This window comes from Microtus ochrogaster, unplaced genomic scaffold, assembly GCF_000317375.1.
Source record: "Microtus ochrogaster isolate Prairie Vole_2 unplaced genomic scaffold, MicOch1.0 UNK1, whole genome shotgun sequence".
In the NCBI taxonomy this organism is placed as follows: Eukaryota; Metazoa; Chordata; class Mammalia; order Rodentia; family Cricetidae; genus Microtus; species Microtus ochrogaster.
Genome location: NW_004949099.1, coordinates 22084765 through 22103842, shown reverse-complemented (window position 1 = coordinate 22103842; position 19078 = coordinate 22084765). Strand labels below are relative to the sequence as shown.

Genomic DNA, 19078 nt, shown 5'->3' with positions numbered 1-19078 from the left:
AAAAAAAAAAAAAACAAAAAAAAGTGTATGCATTGTTTACAGTGGAGAAACTGATTTCTCTATATTTAGTGTGCCTATCACTGGTGTTGGGTAGACAAGGGTGTGCTGTACAGCATCTCCCCAGCTTTCTGAGCTGGAGAAGCACCTGCACATTCGGAGACATAGTCCACAGAGCAGAGTGCAGCTTTGCATAGATGGTGGAAACATAGTGTCCTTGGTACAGAAATCCATGGGACTTGTTTTCTCTCAGCAATGGCTGCCTCTGTATTTAGGCTTCCTGGGTTTTAGCACTTAGAAACTTCATATCCATAATTTTAAAATTGCCTCTCATTTACTACAGTGTGTGTGGGTATGCTGCTGGAAAGTTTAGAGCCTTAAATTACTTTTTTGGAGCCTGGCTCCACTTTTCTTCTCTTTCTCCTAACTGGTAGTTGTTGGGAGTGGCTACAAAAGTTGAAACCCTTACTGAGGCATTTTAAAGAAGGTTGTGGTTGCTTATCTCCCATTTCTGGAAGAATGGATAGAAAGTTCTCTGGAGGCTGTGAAACAACTTGGGATGATGGGATAGGCACTGTCTAAGGCTGTGTCTACAAGTTCCCATGACATGGTCGTGAAGGCGGGACCTCAGAGTGTCCCTCTGCAGCTCTTTCATTTCACAAATGAGGGGACTCCAGACCGAGAGTGAGAGTCAGAGCCCAGGCTAGACCCTGGTGGTCCCAGTTCTTGTGCTGTCTGCCTGGGAGTGCCGTCTGTCTTGCTCACCTTGAGGATGTCTCTGGTTACTTCCTATCTGCGGTATGTTTTAAGACTAAGACTGACTTTGTTGTTTTGTACAAATAAGATTTTTAAGGTGACCCTTTCCATCTTTTGTCTGTTTGTTTCTGGCCTTTATTCCCTTCATTTGCCAAATCCCAAATCTCTGGCTAACAGTTATTTCACGGACATTTAAGTGTAGCGTAGTCACTGTGGAGTCAGTAAATGGCTGTTGACATCCCCAGTCTCAGATGCTGGTGAATGCTCATATAAATCGGGGAGCAGAACAAAGCTTGTGCTGTCAAGGTACAGCTTTATACTTGCAGAAATAAAGGGCGAAGTGCTGTGAGGTGGGAAATGCTGGTATGTCTCATTTTTCCTTGTCACTTGTCATAGCGGCCATCACTGCCGCTTCCTCCTTTTCCTCTTTCTTCTCTCATCCCCGTTCTCATTTTTCCCTCTCCTTTTTCTCTTCTTTGTTTGGAGATGGGGTTTCATCATATATCCCCATCTGACGTCGAACTTGCTATGTTCAGGCTGTCTGCAAATTTGAAGTCTTCCTGGTTCTGTCCTAATTCTGTGATTACAGACATGTGCCACCACGTAGGTGGTTCTGATACCACTTCAGACATCAAATCATGTGTGTGCGTATGTGTATTTTTTCCCCTGACATGAAACACGTCATTTTATCACACCAGTTCTCCCACACCAGTGGATAATCAGCTCATTAGTTTAACATTAACTGTAACTCTGGGCCTTAGCACAGACCCCACAGATTAAGATCTTAGTCTTATAAGGTCGTCCCCATTCCAGGTATAGCCTGAAATAAGGCACCCAGGTGACTCAGGCTTCCTTTGGCCCCTGTAAATGTTTAATTCATTACTATGGCCACTTATTTTGGTTTTTTATATATGAAAAGTTTGAGGCTAGCCTAAGATACAGTAAGCCCTTCTCACCACCACCCCCAAAATGGGAAGGTGGGGAGGTGAAGCTAATCAATGTCCTTTAAAAATGAACTCACTCAGAGTTCTCCTTGAGTTGTAGGTATTTTTCTGAAAGGAATCTCTAAAGGGAAGTATATGCACCTTAATTGGAACAGCTGAGTCACTCATTCCAAGAATATGATGCCATATGAAGTGGCCCACACAGAGCACATAACCAAGTGAAACCTGGGCTGGAACCCTGACTCCTCGAACTGCTTGGGACCTTAGTAGTCTTTTCACCTTTTCTTATCCCTAATTCTTCATTTAAAAATATGGCGGATGACTAAGTGTCATAGATGCTTGTGCCGGCACAATTATTAATAGTTCTTCCTTTGTCTTTTAAACATTTCTTTTATTTAACAATAAAGTATATGGTTATCTTATAATAATGATAATAGAATAACCAATAAATGGCCATGTAACAATCTTGGGGCATATAAAATAATACTTAGACATAGAATGTATGTGTTATATATCAACCTCTATGTATTTTTATGCTGCTTTTAATGTGATCAGAATTATTGTTAAATACCATATTTTGTGCATGATTCCAGAAGCAAGATTTGAAGTTCTTTAGACATTGGAGAGCCATCCATCATGGTGTGAACAGCTTGAATGCAGTTTCGAGAATTCTCTTCCTCTTTGACCAGGCAAGAGCAGAACAGATAGCATTAAGGAAATAGCTGTTTTCATTCATTTCACAGACAGGATAATTTACCACCACAGGATTCAGTGGTTTTACAAAGAAAATATGGGGAGCTGTTCATTTGGTTTGTGTCTGATGTTCTGTTGTTCTAAGTTGGTCTTCCCTCCACCTTTAACCTTTCTTGTACATCACTCCCTCTTTCCTCTTTTCCTGGTATAACTAAACCCAATTCTCTCTTTCTCTCTCTCTCTCTCCTTCCTTCCTTCCTTCCTTCCTTCCTTCCTTCCTTTCTTCCTTCCTTCCTTTTTTTTTGTATTGTTTTGAGACAGGGTCCTATTTTGTAGCTCTGGCTGTCCTAGAATTCACTATGTGGACAAGGCTGGCCTTGAACTCACAGAGATCCTCCTTTCTCTGCCTCCTAAGTGTTGGGATTAAGGGCATTCACCACCACGCCCAACTTGTATACTCTTTTCATTAATCCTCTCCTAGGGAATGAATAATATTTCACACAATTCCAAAAAGCTTTACTTGAACTAATGCTTTTATCTGCTTAACTTTAAAATCCTTTGTCCATGTTTAATACTGAGTATAAAAGAGAATTATTAGGACATTTTACTGTGTACCTTGGGAAGAGGTTCTGTGATACCAATAATATGGTTTTTTTTTTTTTTTTTTTTGGCTAGAAGTGAGATAAGTCTGTAGGCGCCGTGGTGTTCTGATTATATGGCCTCCCGGCTCATTACTTGCTAGCTGTAAGACTAGGATTTGACACACATTTTATCTCTAGGGGCTTCCAAATTCCTCATCCTTAAAATGATACTTTCTGCTTTCCTGGATCATCCATCACTGGAATCAAATGAGATGAAAAAGGTTAGTGTGCTTGCAGTAATTGTGATGCAGACAATCACCGGTTATCAGTTGTTTTTACATTACAGGATGTTTGAAAGCAGAGTGCCTTTCTTTAAAGAGGTGGGGTGGGGTGGGCTGGTGTGGGGGTCTACAGCTATCATCCCCGCTCTCAGGAGGCTGAGGCAACCTGTCCTACCATAGTGAGACCTTGTTTAGAAGCAGAAGCTGGCAGAGATGACTGAAGGAGCTCCCTAGGAGCAGGTGAGCACAACAAGTGTCTTGGTCACACTCACGATGCCCCTGTTGGTACATTAGTGCTTTAGTGTGCAAGGAGACCTTCAAATAGGCAGCGGGATTTTTTTGTTGCCCTGAATTTTGGGCTGCTGGAGCCCTGCATGGAGGAGTCCATGTCATTTGCCAGCTGGAAGCCTTGCCTAGAAGTCAAGTTTGCCAGGGATCCAGCACACAGTCAACCAGGACAAGGGAAACTTAGCTTTCAGCACAACCTTCTCAAGATTGTAGAGGGGAGAATAAAATCTCTCCCTTTAATATCTGAGTCATCTGCATTTAAACTTCTGTGGAAGTCTTTGATGACTAACATTTTGGGTCATATAAGACACAATATATCTTTTTATTTTGTGTCCTTTGACTTTAAAATTTTTCTTATTTATAGAAAATTCCAAACATGCAAAAGTAGAAAAGCATAGTCAGCTGAGCCCCCCTGTTCTTAATAGTCAGCTTTCCTAGTTATCAGCTCAGAGCATATCTTGTTGGATCTGTCTGTTTCTTCCTGCCTTTAGTAGTGTGTGGGAGGCATGGAGGTCTGCTGCCTATGGTGTTTGCAGAGATCCTGTCATGATTAGATTTTACATGCTTTAGATTTTACATTTTACTGCAACTGACTTTGTCTTCTTACTGACTTATGGCTTACTCTGACTTTTATCATTATCTGTTTTTTGTTTTCTCTAAAAAAAAAAAAAAACAAAAAACAACGCTAGTTGTACAAGGCTGGGCTTGCACTCCTCCCAGCACTTGGGATGCAGTGGCAGGCAGATCTCTATGAATTTGAGGTAACCTGGTCAACATGGAGCTTCCAGTCCAGCCAGGGCTACCGAGTTAGACCCAGGGTCAAAATAAGTGAATAGACAAACAACTCCCCAGCATTAGTTTCATATAATTGATATTGATATGCAATACATTGCATACGTTTAAAGTGTTCATTTTGATCCAGCTTGGTAAACATCCTTGAGATCATTCCAATCAGAATAACGAATATACCAGTCACCTCAGACTTTCTTTGTGCTACCTTATGATTCTACCCCTCTCTGTGTCTCATGTCCAAGCAATGTTTGATCCTCTTTCTAGAAAGCACAGATTAGCTGGTACTTTTTTTAGTTTTAGATAAGTGAAATTATACAGTATGCATTCCTTTTTCTTTCTGGCTTTGCCATGAGATGCCAATCTTTTATCTATTCAACACATATTATTAGATACTACCAGGTGTCAGTTTTGGTATCTGTAAAGGCCTGTTAGGAGGCTATTGCAGTTGGTTCTGGGGAGAAATGATGGTGGCCTGAACCAGAGAGGTTACCATGGAGATGATGAGCTGTCATTCTTTAAAGCTCTCCTTTGGAGGTAAAGCTAATTGGACTAGTTGGATGTAGGGGTGAAAGAGAGGGCAGAATCCAGATTATCTCCCAAGATTGGGAGATATTTTGAGATATTTACAAAATTGCTGTTTAAATGTTTTTTTTAAAAAAAAAAAATATAAAAAATACCTTTTCTTGTCAAATAGGACATTTTGAATTCCAGTTTTCTCTTAGGTGTTGGGACATGGCTTACACTAGGCTAGTGGAGAGAGACCTTATGAAGGCAAATATTTTTTGATTTTTTTCATTATGTTGAAATGATATTAAATCTGCTGTCTATGACTCACAGGTTTCTGTGTTGGTTTTACTGATGAAAAGTTCAGTTCAGCTAAGTCCGATACCACGACAGAGTCAGACTGTACTTTGTGATGCTAACTATGGTAATTTTATTGTAGTATAAAACAGTCTGTCTTTATTTCACAAGGGTTGTTAGCATGCCATTAATTTTATTAGGGCTTGGACAGCTCCATCTGGGAGTTGAACATCAGACAAACTAGATCAAGTGGTCTCTGTGGGTTTGAATTTGAAGTTATACACGGCGAGGTCTATTCAGTTCATGAGCGCCTTTGGGAAATCTAAGTTAGTTATAAATTAATAATACAAAGCAGTGCCATCAGCCTGACACAGATTGCCTGTCATTTTCTCAAGCATCATGTCCTTCACTCTCTATATTGGTCCAGAGGAGCAGGGACCATTATTAGCTCTATTTTTGTAAAAGAGGAACCTGGGGGAATAGGGAGATTGCATAACTATCCCGAAGGGTCATTCAGTGTTGGAGGCAGGACTTGAACCCAAGTTGATTGAGCCCATGTTTTTCATTCAGAGGTAACATTTGATGAGGTAGATCCTGCAAGGTAAGAAAGAGTCTAATGAGCAAGTGGAACCAGGTTATTAGGCAGAGAGAATTAAATGTTTCTGGGAGGCTGGTGAGAAGTGCTGTTAGTAGGAAAAACACAGGGCTTCTAAGCATCTGTCTGGGTTATTTGAGCAGATGCTCCATAGAGAAATCTACAAGGCCTTTTAAAATTCTCTTTAGAAATTTTGAGTAGTTTCACGATCCCTCTTTTTATTTTCTTAAAGGCAAAAAGTCCATACTACAAGCATCTGGTTTGGTCGCTATCAAAGGTATTTTCTGATTTCAGACAACTTGGATCTAGCTCTTCACTGCTTTCATTTTTTTAGTTTTTTCGAGACAGGGTTTCTCTGTGGCTTTGGAGCCTGTCCTGGAACTAGCTCTGTAGACCAGGCTTTCACCTTTTCTTAAGTTCGGATTTCCATTATGATTGAAAGGGGATGTCTGTAGTAATTGTAAACTGCAAATCTTTGCTGCTCTGCCCACACTCAGCCAAAGGCTTTAGGGCTGTCAGCCAGCACAGCCTCTGAGTACCGCTGGAGTGTCTTCACATGTTCCATGTTTGTACACATCACATCTACAATGTGCTGGGTGACCACAGAGGCGCATTCTTTTCTTTTACTTCATTATTCTTACTTATTTTTAAATATTTTTTTTTTTGAGACAGGGTTTCTCTGTGGTTTTGGAGCCTGTCCTGGAACTAGCTCTTGTAGACCAGGCTGGTCTCGAACTCACAGAGATCCGCCTGCCTCTGCCTCCCAAGTGCTGGGATTAAAGGCGTGCGCCACCACCGCCCGGCTATTTTTAAATATTTTTATTAGTATGTATCAATTATATACAATAATGGGTTTCATTATGACTTTTTTTTTTTCAAGACAGGGTTTCTCTGTGTAGCCCTGACTATCCTGGAACTTGCTCTGTAGACCAGGCTGGCCTCCAACTTTAGAGCTCTGCCTGCCTCTGCTTCTGCCTCCCAAGGCTGGGATTAACACCTTGTACCACCACCATCCAGCTCATTACATTTTCATACACATACACAAATACAATTTTTATCTCATTTCCCTCTTGTCCCCATCTCATTTTCTCTGATACCCATCCTCCTCCCAGCTAGTATGTGTATGTGTGTCCATCTGCCTGTCCGTGTGTTCCTGTCCCCACTTAACCATCTGTCACAGTGAGTTTCATTGGGGTTTCTTACTAGGGTATGGGTGAGGGGTTATTTAGAGCATTGTGGGACTCTTCTAGAAGCTCATTACTATTTTCTGCTTTGCAGAATGAATTGTGCTTATGGCACTGGGTTGTTTATACTGAGACAGGAAACATGATGAAAGATTATTTAAAATTTTGTAATGAATTGTCTCTGAGTGAGCAAAGGAGACCCTTCTAATACTAGAGAATTTTAGTTTTACCTACACTGAATCTGTTCCCCCAGTTTTTATTAAGAGTTTGATAAGTAGCTCATGAATGACGATTTTAAAGGCCCACATCCCTGCCTCTTAACTTTCTTTTTTCTTTCTTCAAAGAATGTTACTAATAATAATGTTAGTGACTCTGTTTGGTGGCATCTTAGCTCAATGTTACTTTTAAGACTTTTGTTTTAAAAGTGTTGAGATGTAAATGAAACCCCATAGCTTAGACTCAGTGGTCCATAACTCTCTCAGTTGTGACTCATTCAATCTGAGCTGGAACCAACCACTAGTAAGTCTGTGTCTGTGAGCATCTGCGTGTGTAAGATGAATTTATTACTGAATTTTTACTGTACAGAGTGGCTGTAATGCTGATTTTTAAATTTGAATTTTGATTAGGTCATACATATGTACACTGTATTATGAAATAGTGTTTTTCTTCAAGTGTGTGGGTCCTTGAGATCTATGGGAATACGGATGGAACAGAGTTGTGACACGTTGTAAAGCTTCTATTTTGGCAATTATGTCATAGTTTAATCATTACCTTTATGTTGTTTTTAAAGGACTTTAAAGGACAATCCAAGTGCTATATGATTTTTACCTAAAATTTCAATGTGTGTCTATAAAATGTAAAATTTTAAGATAATATTTTTAATTCTTTGAGTAGAGATGGGTCTTGAGGATTCTTCCTTGATCCATGGTAGAATTTTGGCTGACTTGATCTTATGAAACTGATGCAGTGAACAACCAGGTCATATCCAGAAGTCAACATGATACAGCTCTCCTCCTGTCTGCTAGCTCTTACATTCTTTCCACCCCTCTTCTATGATATTTCCTGAGCCTTGGGTGTTGGCAAGCTAACAAAGATGACACATCCATAGAGTAACTCAAACTATGCACCTCGATCACTTATGGGTCTTACATAACAATTGTCTCTGACCAAATATGAGAGCAACACAAATTCATGAGTGTAAGCATTTAGAAGACAGCACGACAGTGTGACCATTTAGTAAAGCAAAACAGTAGGCTTCCCCAAGGCCTTTGATCCCTTTGGTGATGTCCTTTCGAGCAGGTTTACAGTACCAGGTATGAAATTCCTCCTGTGGAGCTGGCCGCCTAGCCAACCAGAAAGTTGGTTACTCTCTTAACCATCATGCCACTGCTGATATGAGCATATCTTGCCAACAGTTCAGTATTGTATTGTCAGGGTCCCACACTAGGCGAGGGCAGTGATGTTTCTTTCTGCCTGCAGCTGCGTAGCACCTCTGTCACTCTGTAGGCCAGCCATTCAGGAGTTTACTGCTCAGTTCGAGGCTGATTTCTCTGTGTCCTGCAACCAAAGCAAGTGATGTTTTCAGCAATAGGCTCTTACCACCGAAAGACAGAGAAATAGAGATATCATCACTAACCCATTTTTTAATTTTGTTTGTATGTTTATGTGTGGGCACAGGTGGCATAGTGAGTATGTGGAAGTCAGAAGGCAGCTTGCAGGAGTCAGTTTTCTCCTTCCATATAAGTTCTATGGATTGAACTCAGATCAAAAAGGCTTCGTGACAAACCCGTTTATGCCTGAGCCATCCCAGCAACCCAAATTAGTAACCTTTTAAGGCTCTTTTTAACTTGAAGTTTAGGGTCACCATTTAAGACACTATGTCCTCTTAGTAATTTTCCTGCCTTATTGGCAAGGTGGTAAGCATTTGATTTGTACCTAATCCTATGTCTTGTTTTATAAGAAAACTAGTCTCATTTATAGCAAGTCTCTGGGCAGTCACCTCGGTTCAGGATTGTGTTGGCTGTTGCAGTCGTATTATCCCGCAATGGCTCTTGTTAGTGCTGTGCTACCGTGAAGGGGGAAATATTTTTCAGCTGCAGCGTTAGAACATTGGAGTAACAGTGAGAGGGAAATTTTGTTGTTACATCTTCCTATTGGTGAATGACCTGTTCTTGTTCTTAGATGTATTTTGACAAAACAAAATTTACCTTATATTCTGGCACATATCGTGGTAATTATGGTAAGAACCGAATTGTCATTAACCTATGGTCTGATAGACTGTGACAAACCTCCCAAGGCAGCAAATACAAGAATTCCCAAGCAAGAAAGAGACTTAAGTGATATGGCCATCGTATGAGCAGATACATAATTATATGTGCTTCAAATGATTTTTTTTATGTACATTGGTGGTTTTGCCATGGGTATTGGGTCCTCTGGAACTGGAGTTACAGACAGTTATGTGAGCTGCCATGTAGGTACTGGGAATTCAACCTGGGTCTTCCGGAAGAGCAGTCTGTGCTCTTCACTGCTGAGCCACCTCCTCACCTCTTCAGGTTAATTCTTGATTAATGCCTTACCCTTTTCCTACATTTTTATGTGCACAGGTGCTTTGCCTGCATCTATATCTGTGCACCATGTGCATGCAGTACCCACAGAAGCCAGAAGAAGGCCTTAGATCCCCTGGGACTGGGGTTATGAATGGTTGTGAGATGCTGTATCAGTGCTGAGAATTGAACCTGGGTCCTCTGGAAGGGCAGCCAGTGCTTTTCAACGCTGAACTGTCTTTGTAGCCCCAAATGCCTTACTTTTATACATTGATAAACTCCAGAGATTCTGATGCAATAGCTGTCTAATTCTAGATGTTCCTCAAGAAAAAGCTGTGATTGTAGCCTTTATCTTCACTGGTGTTTTTATATTTTCAGTGTGCCAATTATAATTGGAAAAATTTATCAATGTTTCTAAGTGTTTGGGACCTTGGGAATACCCTGAACTTGCAAAGGAATAATGTAGAGTCAGTGACTATGTGACAGTGTATAAATACCTGAGAATGCTTGGAAGAAACCTGCCCTTCTAGCCACCTTGATAACAGTGTCAAGACAGTGTGCCACCCCTTTGAGGGTGAGGCATGCATGGTCCTTTTAACTTTTGTCTCATAGTCAATAGCCTTTGACAAGTATGTTTTTAGCTAGAAATAGGAAAACTAAGCCAGGAAGAAGATTGTGCAGGCTTCTCTTATTTTCAGTAAACAGAGCAGATGGCTGTGTGATTAGTTGTTTTTTTGAACAACAAAGAAAAACAAAAGCATTCCCACCCCACTCCCTAGCTCTGGCTTATGGGAGCTTCTTGGCACTTCTTACAGGCCTTTTGGAGAGCACACTTGATCTTGAGGCTTTTATCTTGGCAGTGGAAGCACCAGGATTTTCATCTCCATTGCTGTTTTATCAGAACTTTCTAGAAGAAACAGACTTGCCTTTTGGCTGCTCTGTCTGGGTCTTTGTTCTCCTCACTGTTCCTTCTGTGAGCATGAGGCTCTCTCCAACTTCCTTCCCTTTTGCTTTCTAATAGGAAGTAAGGTCTCTGAGTGCTTCAGAGCACAAATCTTGGAGCAAAACTTGGGTGTGAATCTTCATTCTGCTACTTAACCTTCCTCCAAAGGGCTATTGATGACCCTAGAATTAATACAAAATACTTAAGAGCATGGCTTTTTTTTCTAGTAGGCACTATGTCTACAGTGTCTTGCTTCTGAATTACATTAACAGCCACATGGTTGTATATCATTTTTGAGACTGTGTAAAGGGTGTACTAGGTAAGACATAGAGGAATTATTAACCACCAATAACATAACTCAACCTCGCTATCTGGTTGAATAAGCTGGTGATAATACAGGATAAATATTAATAACAGGATGGTGAGGCAGGAGATGCTGCCAATTGGTTTAGTAGGCACCAAGGCAAACAATGGATTTGGGAGATTAGAGGTAGAATTGCTTCCTGTCATCACCAAGTCCTCATTTAGTAGCATGGAACTTGAGGTGGACTGTAGAGGAAAGGTGGTTGGACATTTGGGGACATGGGTATTCAGAAGGGTGTGAGTGCAGGTGCAGGGTCCAGGATGGAAACACGTGGAGAGTTTAGGTAGTCATGGATGACCGCCTCTAACAAAATGGACCCTTTCCCACTATGTGAAGAGTGTTCATGTTGTTGAGACTAACATGGTTTTTCTTTTCTTCCATAGAAAGGCCCTACTTCTGGGAAAGACCGCGTGAAGAAAGGTGGATCCTACATGTGTCATAAGGTCAGTCATGCTACTAAACTGTTGCATGTTCTTGTGGGTCACACATTCATTATATCTTACTGCCCCCAAACATTCCATTCATTTTTGCCAGTATAAACCTCTTCCCATTTAAATGAGAAAAAAAAAAAAACATGGGAGTTGTCAATTTATGAACAGACATGGGAGAAGTAACAGGAGAAATGGAGCTTGTGAATCGCATTCTGTCAACCAGATAGTCTGCTGACTTGCGCCTGGCGAGAGGCTTCTGTTGGTCTGTGAAATAGGGTGGATCATCTACCTCTTCCCATGTTTAAGTCTAGGACCACACCCATAATTTCAGATGTCTGTAAATTCCTGAATTCTTTGTTGAGATTCAAGCTAAAGTTATAAATGGAGGTTGGTTTGTGGTCTACCAAAATGGAAGCACCCAAGTGTGTTGGGTGTTAATATGTGCATTTTTGTTCCATGAGCTATGATTTCAGTTTCCAAAATGGCAGTTCTGGGTTAGTCTGAGTGATCGGTGCCTCACGAGCAACTTTTAGAAGGAATTTGAAAATAGAATCCAACCCCTTCCTCTTTCCTCTTTGAGTCATGTGTTTTCAGTGCCTTGAGCACTCAGGTTCTGTCTTCTGTCTGTGTATAAAGAAGCATTTTGCAGTTTGTTACTACCAAGGAACTTTGCTTGGTAGTTGGCTCAGTTCTGGAGATTTAAAGCCATCTATAGTGACTTCAAATTAAGTTACTAATTTTGTAATAGACACATTATCATACTTTGTCCAGATCCATCAGGATCTTTAAAACTCTGGAGGTGTGTAGTAATGAGACGAGCAGGCCTGCTTTTTGTCTTGTCCGGCTAGCTTTTTACCCGAAATAACAACATGCAAGTTGTATTCTTTTAAACACTGCCTGGCCCATTAATTCCAGCCTCTTAATGGCTAATTCTCACATCTTGATTAACCCATTTCTAATGATCTGTGTAGCACCATGAGGTGGTGGCTTACTGGGAAAGATTCAGCATGTCTGACCTGGTGGCTAGATCCATGGTGTCTGACCAACTATACTTTCTTTCTCCCAGCATTCTGTTCTGTCTACTCCACCCACCTAAGGGCTGGCCTATCAAATGGCCAAGACAGTTTATTTATTAACCAATGAAATCAACACAAAACAGAAGACCCCCCCACACACACACACATCAGAGGTGTTGAAAACATACGGCAAAGTTTGGTAATGGCCTCAAGAAACTAGATGGTGTACGTGAGTGAGTTTGTAGGTATGTGTTCCATGCATGGTTCTTAGTTTAGACTCTTTGACCATATGATTCAGGTGGGAAGTTCATCCAGTTCAGCTCAATTCTTGCTTCATACCTACATTAAACTGAGTATAGTGGCATATACCTTTAATTCCATTTTTTAAGAGGCAGTGTGGATGTCTGTACATTCAAGGTCAGCCAGGGCTACACAGTGAGAGCCTGTCTTCAAAAGCTGAAGCCAAAAATGAACAACAAATCTACATTAATAATAAGATGTGGGTGAATTTAACTTTATGCAATCATAATTGACTAATTAATTAATTGAATTTTTGAGTCAGGGTCTTGGTATGCTGGCCATACAGTCTCTAACTCCTGAAGTAAAACATTTTTTTTCTGTCTCAACTTCCCAATAAATGGGACTATGGATATGTTCTACTGTGCTCGGCTCATATCTCATTCTGTTTGTTTGTTTTTTTTTTTGTTTTTTTTTTTTTTTGGAGACAGGGTCTCACTGTGTCACTCTAGTTGGCCTGGAACTTACTATGTAAATCAGACTCACCTTGAACTCACACAGATTCTGCCTGCCTCTGCCTTCCAAGTACTGGGATTAAAGGCATGTACCACCATGCCCAGCCTTGATCATAGGCAATAAATAACTTTCTGAAATTAAGTATTATACTACTATGGTTGTTATTAATATTTCATATCAGATTGAGAATATTTGCAGATTTTTTTTTCAAGACATGGTTTCTCTGTGCAACCTTGGCTGTCCTGGAACTCACTCTGTAGACTAAGCTGCCTCGAATTTAGAGATCTGCCTACCTCTGCTTCCCAAGTGCTGGGATTAAAGGTGTGCGTCACCACTGTCAAGTTTATTTGTAGTTTTTACTCATCAATGAATATAGATTTTGCTAAATGATGATTTTCTTGTCTTTTCAGTCAGTTAGTACAGTATAATACAATGAAGCACAATAATTGATTATCATTTTTTTTCTTGTTTTTTGAGTCAGTGTCTCACTATGTAGCCAAGTTGACTTTGGACTGACTATGGGACCCAGATTCTCACATTAGCAACTAACCATGCCCAGCTTGATTTTCATTTATTAAACCATCATTGCTTTCCTGGTGCAATATTCCACTTAGTCATGATGTATTAGTCTTTTTATATAGTTTGAATTCAGTTATTTTAAATGTTGAGAACTTTTGCATATAATTAATGATGAGTAGATCCTTATTTATTGTTCCTAGTAATCTTTGTGTGGTTTTGGTATATTGGTATGTAATTGGAAAATATTGTCAGATCTTCAATCTTTTATCCTCATTTTTAAGAAGAGGTCTTGTAAAACTAAGATTATTTCTTTCTGAATTTCTTGGTGGAGTTCCTTATTAAAGAAATTGGGACCTAAGCTTAGGCATTTAGCCTTACCCCTCCCTATTACTGTAATGAAAATACAAGGCAGACTACATTTTTAAGGAAAAGAGGCTTATTTTGGTTTATAGTTTTAGGGATCCAAGCTGAGGACCATTAAATAGTGATTATATTCTTGGTGGCAGTACCAGAGTTGGTCCAAGGCATCATATGGGAAGTGACAAAAGGTGTTTCTGAGTGGTGTGTGTGTGTGCGTGCATGCATATGTATACATTCATTATGATCACTCTCCCTCTTCCAATGAATAAGATTAATAGAATAGTGACTCTATGTTGGAGAGGGGAGCCACTTGTTGATTCCTAGCCGCCCGGCTAGCTTAGACCCAAAATAATCATACACAAACTGTATTAATTAAATCACTGCTTGGCCCATTAGCTCTAGCTTCTTATTGACTAATTCTTACATATTAATTTAACTCATTTCTTTTAATCTGTGTATTGCCATGTGACAGTGATTTACTGGGTAAAGTTCCCAGCGTCTGTCTCTGGTGGCTCCATCCCTTCTCTCTGACTTCGCCCTTCTTTCTTCCAGTATCTAGCCTAACTCCCCACCCCAAGTTATGTTCTTCCCTGCCATAGGCTCAAAGCAGTTCTTTATTCATTAACCAATAAAAGCAACACATATACAGAAGGACCTCCTACACCAACTCTACCTAAATGACTTTACCTTACCCTAATTAGCTCCCCAAAAGGCCTTACCTCTAAACAACATAAAAGTATGTCTCTACCCCCTTGAAAGCCTTAGGGGATGCACTCAAACCATATCTAAATTATAACAAATTATAATTGAAAATTTAGTTATTTAATAAATACTTATTTGTAGATTATATGTTTCTACTTGGATCATCATTTCATCATTTATGCCCCAGCAATGTTTAAGCATGCATGGGCAGCCCGTTTGTGGTGGTTCTCCAGTTGTTCCTATCCTGGGGCAGTCCTAGATGCTTGTGTTATTGTCATACCCAGAGAAAAATCATAAGAATACTAGAAAATGCTTATAAAGAAAACTTTGCATCAGTCAAAGTCTGTGGAGAACTAAGTGACCAGTTTAAGAAAATTGTAGGAGTGTAGCAGGGATGCATCCTCTCACCATTACTCTTTAATATATTCCTGGAATTAATAATATCGACAGCCCTGGAGGATGAGGATAAGCACGCAGATAGGTGGTGTGCGAATTAATGACTTGTGTTTTGCTGACAGTATAGCACTACTTGCTGAAAGTCCAAATGAGCTGCAGGCCATGGTAAATAGAGTGGTGGAAGTCAGTGAAAACCTTGGTATGCAAATAAATTTCTACTTAAATAGGCTCTGATAATTCTGTCTTTCAAGGAATCAAACCTTTCATATGAATTTTTAAATTTATTATTTCAATCTTTGCATTTTCATTGATTATATAAACCAATTATATTTAATGCAATTATTGATATTGGGTTTGAATTTTTTTGAGATTTTGTGTGTTTTTTTTTCTTTGCCTTATCTGTTCTTTGTTCCTTTTTAATCTTTGTCTTTTTTTGGATTAAATTATTTAAATCACTTTATTTTCTCTTCTTAGGCTCATTATCTATATCCTTACTTTAAAATGAATGCTTGATTTAGAACTAAGTTAATAATTAACTTTTTCTAATCAGCCTGTAAAATATGTCTTGAGTTGTTTGGGCTCAGAGTGATAGAGAAACTATTACAAAAGAGAATAATAGAACGACAAAACTGAATGAATTTAGATTTTTTTTCCAGAACAAAACAACAGTCTCAGAAATAAATAAAAAGAAAGAATATTAGAATTAATTCTTAAAACATTTTATTTCTATTTTGTACATATGCGTATTTTGTCTGCATATATGTCTGTGAGTGACTTGTGTGTTGAGTGCCCTCAAAGCTACAGATAGATGAGCCATTATGTTCTGAGAATTGAGCCCTGGTCTTCTGGAACAGCAACCAGTACCCTTAACCACTAAATCATCTCTCCAGCTCTATAGTTAGTTTTAAAAATTACTTTGACTAGAAGATAGTATATACTTATATACTAGAAGATAGTATACTTTTGGTCATAAACTAAAGCCACTTTGCATGTCGAAAGTAAACTGTAATCATGTCTATTTTAAAAGAGTTATTTTATTTTACTAATTAAAAAAAAAACCTTTGTGTGTGTATACTGTGCCAGCATTTATGTCTGTATACCACTTAAATTCTTGCTACACATGGCAGCCAGAAGAGGACATTGGATTCCCTAGGACTGGAATTACTGATAATTGTGAGTCACCATGTGAATTCTAGGAATCAAACTTTGGTCCTCTGGAAAACCAATAAGTGCTCTTAACCACTGAGCTATTTCTCCAGGACCATCAGTCCTAGTTTTTAACAGTCTGCCTAAGCTTCTGGAAGGAGATGTAGACACAGAAAGAGAAGCAGCAAGGTAGCACAGCATCCAGTTAAGAACATAGGCTGTTATCTTCCACCTGTTGATAACACGCAGTGTGGCCTTAGGTATACTATTAATATGTCTTGGTTCCAGTTTTTCTTCAAGTGTGTAATTTTTATCTTTCTCATAGGATTATTGGAAGAACTCACAAAATCGACATATGTTAAATTGATGAAGCAGATCAAATAAAAATTTTAATTTAATGAGCACTCAAATAAAAATTTTGGTAATTGATGTTGTTGGGTTGATGCCTAACATTAGAATGTGGGATCTTTATTGCAACCCACAGCATCTAGGGGATCAGGCTAACAAATGCCAAAAGATTTAGTCCTGTGTCATTTGAAACAGCAGTGGTAAGACCTGGGTTCTGGTATGTGCTTCCCTAGAATGATTTTATTCAATATGAGATACAATTGCCTTAAAATATCCTTTATCTGAGAAACATTTTCCTCATGAAAACCATATTTATGTCTCATTTGAGTTCATGGCCTCCAGGCTGGTAAGTCATTATTTTAAATGGAATTTTTTCCTGATCCAGGATCACATCCTTTGCAAAGAGCCTGAGATCACTTTTACAGAGTAACTAGCCATTTTGCTAAAAATCAGGTTGAAACAAGTCCCTCCTCCTACTCCTGTTCTTAATTAATAGAATGACCCATTTTCAGCCACCCAAAGACCTCACTTCTTTTAAGAACCACTTTTGATTCTAAAAATAAAGGTAGAAAAATATGAAGAATAACCAGAATGTTCATAATCAGGACATTTGCTCTTTATTCGTGGTTCTATTAGTGACCCATTATTGAAATTGAAAAGGAGTACTTATTAATAAATATTCTCTGTGTGAATGGTGTGTTTAAGTAGAATGAAGGTATGATTGATTCTTTGGAGGTAATGGGCCTGACCTTTCAGCACTGACAAGTGCACATGTGTGTTTGTGTGCTTGTTTGTGCTTGTGTGTTTGTGTGCTTGTGTGTATGTGTATCTGTTGCTAAGGATCAAACCCAGGGCCTTGCATGCACTGGGAAAATGCTCTGCCAGCAAGTGATGTCCCTCTCTCCTCACCACTTTTGTGAGACTTGCTTTTTTGGATTTAGTTCTTCCTAGCTGTTTTGGTTTATGAAAGGCTCGGGAACTGCTGTCATCCTATGGTGACCCTTTACAAGTAAACCAAATTTGTTGCATAAAATTTAGCAAAGAAATGATAAAGGTGACAATAAAATCAAATGTTTATTTTCTAGAGAAAACTATTAGTTTTCTATTATGGTATTCTACCATGAGTTTTTTGTACTTTAATATATATTTTTCAAAAATAAAATTAATTACTTTATGTATACTCAAGTTTTTCAATTACAGTAATAATAACAAGCATGTATGTCACAGATTTTTTTCTAGTATCTAATGTCATTGATGCAGAATCCTTCTCAACTGTTCTGAACACTAAAAATTCATCAGAGCTGTTGCAGCCTGGCTTTTGTAACATATATAATAATCCACCCCACAAAAACTATAGCCCTGTGCTATATTCCCAGGGTTGTCCTTCAGCCTGCTCGTCTCTAGGGCAGTAAACCTTTCCCTTCCATCAGTGTGGCACATGTATGTGCAGTTGGAAGCTGCAGGAGATGTCATCTTGCCCACTGTCACCACAATCTCAAGGTCCTGCTTCAGACCTGTTTCTGTGGGGAGGAAGTCAGCCACGCCGAGTTTCCGTGACCAAGAGTGTGTGTATACTAAACAAATCCTCGGCTCTCTGTACACACTTGTATTCCTTTGTTATGGAGGGGTTGGTTTTGGTGTGTTTCAGTTTTGGGGGTGCAAGGGATTGAACGCAGGCTTTGCTTACTATTACTGAGCTCAGTCTCCCAGCCAAGATTAAGAGTTTCTACATACTTCTGTGGACAGTGTCATCTTTTCAGTGAGGACCCAGATTCTAGAAGGCTTTGCCTAAGGTTAAATTGCCACTGAGCTTGGAATTCTGCCCTTGCTGGTCAAAAATTAGCAATATGTTTGTCATAATTTTCACTGGTATCGCGGGAATTCCTCTAACTTTGGAGGTGGTAGAGTGGCTCCATCTGTTTGTCCGATCACATTTCCTGCTTTTTACATTAGCCATCTTTGGCTGATTCTGTTTGGAATTCCAGTTTTCCAATTCTTTGGGCATCTCAGCTCCCTCTTGGGGAGGCCTTCAGTCCTTTCTCCCCATTTTTACTTCCTTCAGAGATGACCACTGCCAGAGGCAGTCTTGAGTTTTCAGTCCAGTTATAGTCTGTCTACTTCCTTTGAATGTCAGCTCTCTGATAACAGGTTCTTTGTTTGTCTGCTCTGATTATATTCCTCAGGCCTAAAATTACATCTGGCCTATTACAAGCTCTCAAATATTTAATGTATAATCTTGCTGTGAGGTGATCGGGCTATGATCTAACTGTTCTTTTGCCTAATTTTTTTCTCATTTTCATGCTTCTGATCCCATTGTTTAGCTTCTTAATCTGCCTTCCATTGTCCTTTATAAATTGCTTCTACTCAAAGTGTACCCCATGGGCAGAAGCAGCACCTGGAAGCCTGTTAGAAATATAACTTGAGTGTCACACAAGCCCCACGAAAGCTGTATTTCTGGGTGTACAGTTTAGGGATGTGTATTTAAACAAGCTCTCCAAATTCTTTGTCTCTCTCTGTCTCTGTCTCTCTGTCTGTCTCTGTCTCTGTCTGTCTGTCTGTCTCTGTCTCTGTCTCTCTCTCTCTCTCTCTCTCTCTCTCTCTCTCTCTCTCTCTGTGTGTGTGTGTGTGTGTGTGTGTGTGTGGTC

General features: G+C 39.5%; 1 protein-coding gene across 1 annotated transcript in view; it reads left to right on the top strand.

Moving 5' to 3' along the window:
* Sumf1 (sulfatase modifying factor 1) overlaps positions 1-19078 on the top strand; it is a 91934-nt gene that overhangs the window by 65027 nt on the left and 7829 nt on the right. The window contains exon 8 of the mRNA XM_005364965.2: positions 11146-11205. Coding sequence (XP_005365022.1) covers positions 11146-11205 — 60 coding nt within the window. The remainder of the gene's footprint in view (positions 1-11145; positions 11206-19078) is intronic.